Here is an 11,067-nt window from a genome sequence, read left to right as displayed (position 1 = left end):
CCGGCCTTTCCCGGCTCTCGGCGCAGCTCTTCCCGCTCCTCGCCCGCCACCCTTCGCGCTTCCCCTTCTACCTCCCCCTCGCCTCCCTCCCGGGCTGTTCCCTCTCCCTCCCCTAGGCAGCCGTTCCCTCGCGACGCTTCCCCTCCCCCCGCGGCTGTTCCGCCGCCTCGCCTCCCCTCCCCCCGGCCGGAGCTCACTGTCTCCAAGATGGCGGCCGTGTCAGTTTGGGGCATCTCCGCGGTCCGGGCCGGGGCCCCGGGATCCCGGTTCTCTTCCCCCCCGGTAAGTAGCCGAGGAGCCACCGGCGAGCGTCCCTGGCCGTCGAGCCCGAGGCTGAGCTGCTCCGGGGCCCGCTTCGCCGCTTCGCGGGGTCGGCGGGCCGCTGCAGGCCCCGCCGCGGCCTGCGCCGCCTCCCGCTGCTCTGCGCCAGGCCTCGGGCTGGGGCGCCGAGGCCGCCCCCTCGCGCCCGGCCGGCGCCCGGCTCCCCCCGCCCGCGCCAGCGCGCCGCCCGCCGGCCCGGCTCTCGCGGGCCCAACGCCCCCACCGCCCGTCCGCCCGCCCGCCCGCCCGCTCGCCGGGCCCAGCCCCGGGGAGCCGGCGGGTGGGCGGGCGGCGAGCGGCCCAGGCCGCGGAGCCTCGGGCTGGGCTGTGCCGGCGAGCCCGCTCTCCCTCGGGGGCGCGCCCACCGCCCCGGCCCCACCTGCGCCCGGCTGCTCGCCGCCCCAAGCCGGCCGCGGCTCCCTTTGCCCGCGCTCCCGGGCGCTCGCTCTCCGGCTCCGGCCGGGTTCGCGGAGATCCGAGCGGGGCCGAGGCGGTAAGTGGGGGTGACAGGCTGGCGGGTGTTATGGTGCGGAGGAGGCAGCACGTGTGGTGTTGTGTCTGTCGGGCTGTCAGCCCCTGTGCTGGGAGGGGAGGCGGCGGGCTGCCTGTCAACCTTCGGCCGGTTTGGCCGGGAGCTGCGGGACCTGTCAGGCTCCTGGGGCAGCCTGCGTGCCACAGACGCCTCCTTTGAACCGGCCACTGTGGAGTTTAGGATTTGGAGGAGCTGGGAAGGGGAGATCCATTGCCCTTAACTCTTTCACGTGATTTCATTGTTAACTTAGTCCTCGGGTTCTGTTTCCATCTAATGGGAATGGCGGAGCTACCCATTGGCAAGCTGCGGGGCTGTGCGGTTTCAAGTTTTTAAAGTTTCTCGCTCTTTAAAAAGAGAGCGCGAAGATGTGTTTGGGGGTGGGGAGTGGAGACCGGGGAAGGACGGTCGGAAGCAAGTTGCACTTTCTCTCCAGCCGCGGGTGTACTTTCAGAGAGTTACTGCTCACGTCTGCAGGCGCTTTACTTTCGGGAGACCTGGAGACGCGTGAAGACCCTGGCCGGAGAGACAAGGAGTAGCTGTCATTCATTCGTTTACCTCCGAGCAGAATCAATTAGGACGTTCGCAGCCTCTAAAACTCAGATTGTAGCCTCTCGTTTAGTTTAGCCTTGATGTCTGTGTAATGAACGTTCTTGGAGTAATAATACTATGATTTCTGTCCTCTCGAGACTCTCACCAAAATGAAGCATAGCTCTCTCAGGGGGGCTTCTTTTTAGTCAGCTAATTTAAAAATAAATCTTGGCTCAGGTTTGAGTGTTTACTTCAGTCTTTTTTTTCCTATTAGAGTTAATAGGACTGTAGCTTTCCTGATATCTGTTAGTTTTCCTTTTGATCTTAATGTCAGTCTTAATAATTGCTGCGGGAGCCATTTTCATTGTTTATATTGTAATGTAAATGCTCTTCAGAATAAGCGCAGACGTTCTAAAAAAAAACAAATTATTTTTTGGAAGCAAAGAAGTTAATTTGATTCAGAATTCATTATTTTGGTGATTTTCAAAAAGACCTGTTTCTGCCAAATTCTTTTGTTTGAAAGAATATTGACTTTGATCCTGGAGAGGAAATGTATTTATGTGCTTGTGTTTTACTCATTAATGTACATTTCAGGTCAGCAATCTTGAATCTGTGAGATCTCTTTAAACCTGCCAACAGGCAATATAGTACATTTGATATGTAGTGTGTGCATTTTTGAACCCAGTGATTCTGGGCATTTCTCAGTGCTAGTTTTTCTATCTGTAGCTTGGTTATGAACGTTTTGACAGTTTTTCCCTTCAGTTTATTGAATATTAGTATTTTAGTTCAGTTTAGGACAAGCTGTCAGCATGTAATTCTTAAAATTTGAATGAATTTGGATTTTAAAATTCTGAAGGACTTTTCTTACTTGACTTTCAATATTATTTTTGTTTCCATTTGGAATTTTACAGTAATATTGTATGTACAGTATGAACTTGATCTGTGTAAATTGCATATTTTGTTTCTTATATAAAATAGTTAAAATTTTCTCAATGGTTTTTTTGCCTAATTGACTTTTTATGCAGTTTGAATGTCTGGAATTTTGAAAGATGAAAGATTCACTCTTACTTTCATTGCAGGATTCTTTCTACTAATCCAGATACTTGTTGAAGTGCTGAATAGTTTCTTGGGGAAAGATGTCGAGGAAGAGTTTCAGTTCATAGACTGGTGAGCAGAGATTGTGGAGTACAGTATAGTCAGCACCCTCCTGCTAAGTTGTAGCCTAAGGTCATTCATAGTGCATCTCATCTTGTTTCCTCATTGTATCCTAATTATTCATCTTTTTTTTTTTTTCTTTTTTACCCCAGTGGTTCACATACGTAATTGTTTTTGGAATGTTGATAGAAACTTGTTAAAACAAGTAAACACTTGGTATTTGATTATTTTTAAAGACTAGGATGTCTCAGTTACAGCTTATTTATGAAATGGGACTTGATAGAAAACTGACCTTGTTTGTTTTTCAGGCATAAGATGCACATTTTTCTGCTGGGAAGGAGATGTTCTTGAGTTCTAACAACTTTATGAAGAGATCCATGTGTGGTGCTATTGAGAAGTTTATTGGGAAATTTAAAGACATTTCAAATAACAGGTTGTTTTGGTTTCTAAAGTGAAAGTGAGGAGGCTCTCTGTTTTGTGAAAGGAGAAAGGACTCAGGCCAGAAAACTTGTATGCTATGGTTAACTGGTTCCCAGCCTCCGAGAATGTTGTTTTCCATGGTGTAAAACTTACTCAGCATCAGGATAAGGGATAACGACTCTATGGATATACAGAATCCTTCACCATGGTAAAACTCGCTAACCCGCTGTATACGGAGTGGATTTTGGAGGCCATCAAAAAAGTGAAGAAGCAAAAACAGCGTCCTTCAGAAGAAAGGATATGCAATGCAGTGTCTTCATCCCATGGCTTGGATCGTAAAACTGTTTTAGAACAATTGGAGTTGAGTGTTAAAGATGGAACAATTTTAAAAGTCTCCAATAAAGGACTCAATTCCTATAAAGATCCTGATAATCCTGGGCGAATAGCACTTCCTAAACCCCGAAACCATGGAAAATTGGATAATAAACAAAATGTAGATTGGAATAAACTGATCAAGCGGGCAGTTGAGGGCTTGGCAGAGTCCAGTGGCTCAACTTTGAAAAGCATTGAACGTTTTTTGAAAGGTCAGAAGGATGTGTCTGCATTATTTGGAGGCAGTGCTGCCTCTGGCTTTCACCAGCAGTTACGATTGGCTATTAAACGAGCCGTTGGCCACGGCAGACTCCTTAAAGATGGACCTCTTTATCGGCTCAACACGAAAGCAACCAGTGTGGATGGGAAAGAGAGTTGTGAGTCTCTTTCCTCTTTACCTCCAGTGTCACTCCTTCCACATGAAAAGGATAAGGTAAGAGTGGCATATGTATCAGTGTTCATAGAGCTGATGATAATAGCATGCTACAAAGTCACATTTCTAAGAAGTTATATAGGAGTTACCTTCAGGTTTTGTGTTTGGGGACTCATGGAATGATCACTTCTGGTTTTTTATTGGTGAGTTGTTAGAATTCATAGCTGCCAGTTGTCCTTTACTTAGAAATATTTGACGCCTGAGTGTATTGATGTACCTAAAAGAACAGATTTAGATAAGAATTTAACAGTTAGAACATATTTAGATAAGCATGCAACTTTGAGGCTGTTGTAAGTTCTTATAATGTCTTACACCTGGAAGTTGATGAGCCCTTCTGAATGTTGGAGACTTGGATTTGAAATAAGCAGGTGACTCTAAGAACCTCTTTTCCTTTTTTTCTTTTTGTTGCACATTATCATTGGGCAGGAGTGAGACTGATTCTCCTGACCCATAGTAGTAGCTAGGGATTTTCATCGCTTCGTATTTCTGTTGTATTCTAACTTTCTGTCATGTAATCTTTGCATAGGATGAAGTCTTCAGTGTTATTGTTTATGGCAGGTGTAACTACATGGGTCAGGAATAAAGTACCCTTTATTCCTAAAGTTCTGTGGAGTTGTGAGTTTTGATAAACAGTGGTATACCTTACTGTGTTCTGTATGTCATGCTGTTGTTTTGTGCAGTTGAAAGTACACTAAGAAACAGCAAAATTTGGCCCTTAAATAAATATTGGGGGATGAGAATTTTGTTAGTAGCGTTTTTTTTTTTACATAGACATAGCGTCTTAGCTGTAAATTTATTTCAGGTGTTCTGAATGTAGTTCTGGGGAGAGTGGTAATACTGATGCACACTAGTACACAGTGTAGTCAAATAATCTTTGTCTTGCCTAAGACCAGGGAAGCTACTTCTAGGATGAGGAGATTGTGAAGTTAACATTGAATGTATTTAAAAATATTTGAGATTCAATCTAAATATATTGCGTTAATAGCCCACCTGTAGATTTTTGTTTAAATAGCTATTGAAAATTAACAGTATTTTTCTTTGATGAAGTTTTTAGAGATATATTTTAGGGTTGTTTTCCTTGTGAACTTTGAAATAGAAACATTATCTTACTGTTATTACCCTTGAAATGATTCTGATAGAATGGTTCTTTGTCATTTGAGCATTTATTAAAAGTGTGGTATTAAAAATTCAAGCTGGCCAAGTAACTAAAATGCTTTATTCTGTAGTTCAGTCCTATAGAACTCCTACTGTAAGAATTGTTTCTTGATCCCATATGGCTGAAGTTAAAAGAAGTACAATGATTGAGTCCTGAAATTGTTACCAAATGATCTATAGGTTAAACTACATGGAAACAGGAAATAATTTATAGTTTATAATGAATTCAGTGTTCTATATGTGAGTATTATATATATTATAAATTCTTGTTAGAACACCTGGGTGCTTGCTTTTATTATAGTTTCCCTTGCTTGAATTAGATATTTCAATTTTTAAGAATATTAGTCCTACATAAAATGACAGTTTTGCATATTTTTAATAGGTAGCTAATATAGTACACTATAGAATGGATCTGAGGCCTATCACCCTAGGATTTTACTTTTGAAAGGGACCTTGAGAGCCATCTAACCAGCAATTCTTACTTTGCAGCTGATCTGAGACCTACATTTAAAAAAAGTTTAATCCAGTAGAGATTTGCTGGTTTACTTTGGTTAGAAGTATCTTTTTGGTTACGTAACTGTAATATATAGTGTTATTAACCAAAGTATCTAAATTTGGAGTATACATTTAGGAAAATTGAGTTTCATTGAATGGAGACTTCTATATATGTGTATGGGTCTGAATTGAAGACTAATTTTATAATATCTATGAAATAAGAGTTGGTGAGATCTCCTATATATTTTTAAACAGTCTTATTTTCAGTAGTGATTTTCCTTAGTGCTTCCCCCAAGGATAGGAAAAACTCACATTCCAAATGATAATACAGTGAGGAATTATTCCTTCTCCGAACAGATTATATGTTTACTCTTTACATTGTTTTTTTTAATCTACTTTCTTTCCTCTTTTTAAAATTGATTGGTTTGCTATTATGAACCTAGGTATTCTGAAAAAAATTAGAGTGTATTCAACAGTGATGGAGAAGGAAGAATGTAGGCCAGGAGTAGTTTAACTTTTAGGCCTTAATTTAGCAAATGGCTATTGAGCACCTATTGGGGGCCAGACACTCTCCTTAGAACCTACATGGCATTATTTCAAGTTCCTCTTTATTTTTATCTATATCAATTTTAACTTTTATTTCTTTGGGATAGCAAACTTTGGAAGGAACTGTAGAACTGTATGTTAGATTACCAACAACTGAGTGGTTTTTGCTACTTCTGTTGGGATCAGCTGTGTAGAAATAACTGTATTTTTAAGAGTTTGTGAACACACTTGAAGTTACTTGTGTTTTCATGTTGATAAATAGTGAGGAAAATCCATGGGATACTGTGATGTAAACGTTTTATCCATGTTGTAGGGGAAATTTCTGAGCTAGCTTTAGTATTGTGGTACTTTATGATGAATTTGTTTAACTTGATGTGTTTACTATGTGCCTGGCATTACTTTAAAGCTGTACATATAGTAACTTTTTAAATTCGCATACAACTCAATGTAGTAGGTACTGTCATCTTACAGGTGAAGAAACTGAGGCGTAAAAGAGGTTTAGTAATTTCTCCAAGTCACAGAGATATTAGTGGCAAAGCTAGGATTTGAACTTGAGTAGTCTGGTTCCAGTCTTTATAACAGCTATATCTGCTGCCTCTTGGGAGTTGTTACATATAATTCCTGTCACTGCCATCAAGTACACAATTGTGAATGTTCTTGGTGTTAACTTCATAGCACATTCTTTAATTACATTATTTTTTATATAATTTTATATTTTTAATATTTTTATATTATATTATTGCTATATTATAGTTATGTTACATTCTCTAATTATTTTATTTTTTTTGAAAGATTTTATTTATTTGACAGAGAGAGAGAGAGAGAGAGATCACAAGTAGGCAGAGAGGCAGGCAGAGAGAGAGAGAGGGGAGGAAGCAGGCTCCCTGCTGAGCAGAGAGCCCTGCGAGGGGCTCAATCCCAGGACCCTGGATCATGACCCGAGCTGAAGGCAGAGGCTTTAACCCACTGAGCCACCCAGGCACCCCACATTCTCTAATTATATTATCTATCCTTATTTTCCCCTACCTCCACCCCTTCATGGTTTGTGTCTCTTTTTCTCTATCATAGACTGGATTTTAAAACTGGCTTTGAACCAGTGAAAAGAATGTATCAGAAACCAGAGATTATGAAAAACCTAGTTTTGTATACCTGAGGTCCATAAAAAAATTGTTTTGTCTACATGATATTCTGTTTTATTTTTTTTCTTGAGGCTAATGTCTGTGCTTATTTTCATTTTATCTGTTACTGAAGTTTTTTGATTTTCAGTCTGGAGTTTGTTGCATGGCTGTAATAGAGTGCTTTCATTTGGGGATTCAGAATGTTGCTTTCCCTGGAATTGTGGCATATAGGTGAGGGTGATAGTGTGAAACTGGCTTAAATAACAATTGGCCCCTTGCAAATTTCTTCCCTTTTGAAATACAGATTTTACTCTAGGATAATTTGTTCATTTATTTCATTTATTCATATTCATTTGGGAAACATTTAAGATGCCTACCATAACAATGAATTTCAGATTAAGGTCTTGTTGAGGATTAAAGCAGAGAGAGGTGAAATATTTTTGGGATTCTTTTTTAGTTTATAAAATGTAACTTTTAGGGGCGCCTGGGTGGCTCAGTGGGTTAAAGCCTCTGCCTTCGGCTCAGGTCATGATCCCAGGATCCTGGGATCGAGCCTCGCATTGGGCTCTCTGCTCAGCGGGAAGCCTGCCTCCTCCTCCTCTCTCTCTCTCTCTCTCTCTCTGCCTACTTGTGATCTCTTTCTGTCAAATAAATAAATAAAATCTTAAAAAAAAAATGTAACTTTTAGTTTTTCACAGTCATTGTTGTTCAGCACAATTAAGTGTTGTCAATCCCTGAGAAATAATGAGCTGTTTCTTGTGTGAGGCTGTATTATTTGAAATTGTGATGATCTGTATCTTTCGACACTGAGTCTTGGAAGGAACCTTTTCAGGAATAATTTTCTCCTTGATTTCAAACTTCTCTGGGTTCATTTTAACACAGAAAAATGTACTTGAATATATATAGCTTATGTTCCATATTACTAATCCAGAAAACTATACTCTTGTGATAATCAGCCACATCATTAAAGTGTTACTCTGTTGAGTAGTGTTGTGGAACAGAATTATAATTTGCCAAAGCATTACAGTTGGAAAGGGTAGAGAAAGTATCGTCAACTAATGTTATTGTTTAGTTTATTACCCAGCTAGGTACCCTGGAGGAGAAAGATCAAGTGATAAATTTATAGCCTTTTAAAATAAGTTCTATCTCAATGCAATAAACTCTTAGTAGAATCCAAATTATTTTGTTACTGGAATTTGACATTTTAAATTCACAGAGTAAGTGGAGCTTTGATGTAGAATTTGAGTGGAAATATGTTTTCAAGTTACCGAGTTAATAATAAAGTTTTGATTTTGCTATTTGGAAATGGCCTTTATAGTAAAATTGATGCTACATCATTTTTTTGGTGACTCTAAATGTTGTGGGCCTGGAGGAGAAGCTGGCTAGAAATAAAATTTGTTACTAACAAGTTATTGAGGTAGATTAAATATAATTAGGAATTGACTTTGTCTCAGCAGACTTATTCTTATTTAAAAACTCCAGAATTTTAAAAATAACTCAGAGATATATTTGTAATGCAATACAATCAACTATGCAGGCAATTTTTGGTCTTCTGTTTAGCTTATGAACTGTGTGTGTTTGGTTCATTTTCAGCCCATGACACACCCTGAAAGAAAATTTGAGCTACTGAAGCAAACCTTTGGTTTGCCATTGCTAATCAAAACTTCTATACCCAACCAATGCACGCAAGCTAGACACTTTTCTTGTACTTTTGACAGTAGCACTTACTTGGACTGACTACTAATAAATTGATGAAATAAAGGGAAGAAATTAATTAAGATGCCAGATACTATAAATTGCTTTGGGAATAGGGATCTAGAGGATGTAACCATCTTGACCTTTCTTTGCCCTTTATCAGTAGGCCAAGGGAATGTAAGCAGTTGCTTATAGAAACCTATTAATAGCTAACATTTGTTAAGGGCTAACAATTTGTTGAGTACTGTTCAGAGTGCTTTAACATGTTTTCTTATTGAAGTCTCAGAATTTTACATGGTTAAATTTTATAGGTGTAGTATATTTATGTAATAGCTATTTAATAACATTTAATAATACAGGTTTTCATTATGGTTTCTCATAAAACACCAAATAGAAAATGAATGTATGTAAAATGCATTATCTTATCCATGCTGCCTGTTTTTTATTTAGTTCATCCTGACACACAGGCCGGTACTTTTTTACATTACACTTATCTTTAATATTGTGAAAGCACATAGATAATAAGACTTTTTCTCTTCCTATGTGGAATATTGGAGAAAGTATATTTTCTACACTGACTTGGATTTTAGCTATATAAGAGAACTGAATCTGGTTGCCAGGTTGGTTAAAATAGAATTGGTTTTTTTGTTTATTTTTCGTGAACTGGCAAGTGTTAAAATTACAATAACGAATACTTCTGGTGTTCTGATTTAAACATTTTTAAAGAAACAAATGAATTTTTTTGTGTAGTGATTGTTGAGCCTCCTTTGGTAAAGTTGTTTACCAGTTGGCTACTCATGGGTGGAGTCAGTTCACAAAGGATCTGCCGCAGATGAATTAGACCTGTAGTGAGTTCACCCTTCTGCTTTTCCCAGCTGGAGCAGGATTAGGACTCATTGAGCTGCAGCTGGTTCCCAGGAAAATCTAGGCTGTTTTTTCTGGTGTTTTCCTTTGACAGAAAAGTCATAGTTCCCAACAGATGGCTTTCATCAGCACTGTACATAACTCTGTAAATTCAAGTCCAAAGAATTACTTTCAACTTCATTAGGGAACAGGTGAAGAAACAGTTTGTAGTATGGCACTATTTGGTTAAGGATTGAAATTAAGCATGGAGATTATAGGAGTGTAGCATTTAGATTTGCAGAATGCTATTGTAGGTCAAAATAGTTTTTAACGCCAGCAATTAAAAAAAGAAAAAGACCTAAGAAAAAGTAAATTTGGCTGTGGTGTTGAGTAAGGTATATTTTATAATTGGATTATATTATGTTTACAAAGTATAGATAAATTCTTTGAAAAAAGAATTGAATCTTACACATTTTATAGAATTTTGAGCAAGTAGCAGTCTTGGTAACAGTGTTTCTAATCTTATTTCACAAATAGAGAAATTGAGGTCCTAAGAGACTTGAGTGTCTTGTTCAGTCCCACATAGTAAGCTAATCTGGGAGAAAGTGGTCAGACCCTTCTCAGTTCTTTGCTTTTCATCAGTAAGTGTAGTACTGCTTAAAAGTATTAGAGAGCAATGAATATAAAATAATGTATTGCTTAATGGAAACCATAGAATAAACCCTGGGCTAGAGAATTTTGGTGGTTTTTATAACCACAAATATGTAAAACAGTTTGTTTCAGTGTTTGAAGATAGCTATACATTCTTGAAAGTTGAAACAGTTTTTAAAAATTTTTTTTGAAAAGATTGCTTTCTTATGGCTCTAATTAGAAGAGTTAGAAAGTTGTATTTTTTTTTTTTTTTTTTTTTTTAGCTAAATACTAGAACATGTTGATGCCTTAGTGCTGGAAGGGAAAGTAAATACTCCTTGAATTTGGAGTATTTTGAAGGTCTGCTTAGAGTTAAGTCTGATTTCAGAAAGTCTATATAACATAGACCTCTGAAGGACTTGGATAATTGCTTAGAACTTAAAAAATTTAAGACTGAGGGGCACCTGGGTGGCTCAGTCGGTTAAGTGTCTGCTTTCAGCTCAGGTCATGATCCCGTTTGGAATCAAGCCCTGTGGTGGGCTCCCTACTCAGCCGGAGCCTGAGTCTCTCCTTCTGCCCCTGCTCCTGTGCTCTTTCTCTCTCACTCACTCTCTCAAATAATAAATAAAATCTTAAAAATCTTAAAAAAAAAAAATTAGGACTGAGATAGAAAGGTACCAGCCTTTCTATTAAGTAATGAAGTAATTCTTATCAAAGACATCAGGTATGGGGAGATAAAAATGTAGGGTCTATGATTTATTGTATATATAGAGTCTTGGTTCTGGGTGATTTGTAATAGTAAACCTTAAGAAAAGGTAGCAGAT

The 11,067-nt window shown here is 39.3% G+C and overlaps 1 protein-coding gene across 1 annotated transcript in view; it reads left to right on the top strand.

The window, feature by feature from the left end:
* The first annotated feature begins 202 nt into the window (after positions 1-202).
* Positions 203-11,067, top strand: part of LOC111144432 (lysine acetyltransferase 6A) — a 111,782-nt gene continuing 100,917 nt past the window's right edge. The window contains exons 1-2 of the mRNA XM_022498735.1: positions 203-282; positions 2,845-3,761. Coding sequence (XP_022354443.1) covers positions 3,162-3,761 — 600 coding nt within the window. The 5' untranslated portion in view covers positions 203-282; positions 2,845-3,161. The remainder of the gene's footprint in view (positions 283-2,844; positions 3,762-11,067) is intronic.

Source organism: Enhydra lutris, unplaced genomic scaffold, assembly GCF_002288905.1.
Source record: "Enhydra lutris kenyoni isolate GAN:26980312 unplaced genomic scaffold, ASM228890v2 scaffoldscaffold11, whole genome shotgun sequence".
In the NCBI taxonomy this organism is placed as follows: domain Eukaryota; kingdom Metazoa; phylum Chordata; class Mammalia; order Carnivora; family Mustelidae; genus Enhydra; species Enhydra lutris.
The sequence above is the reverse complement of the archived record's forward strand: the minus strand, read 5'-3'. Positions and strand labels throughout refer to the sequence as shown.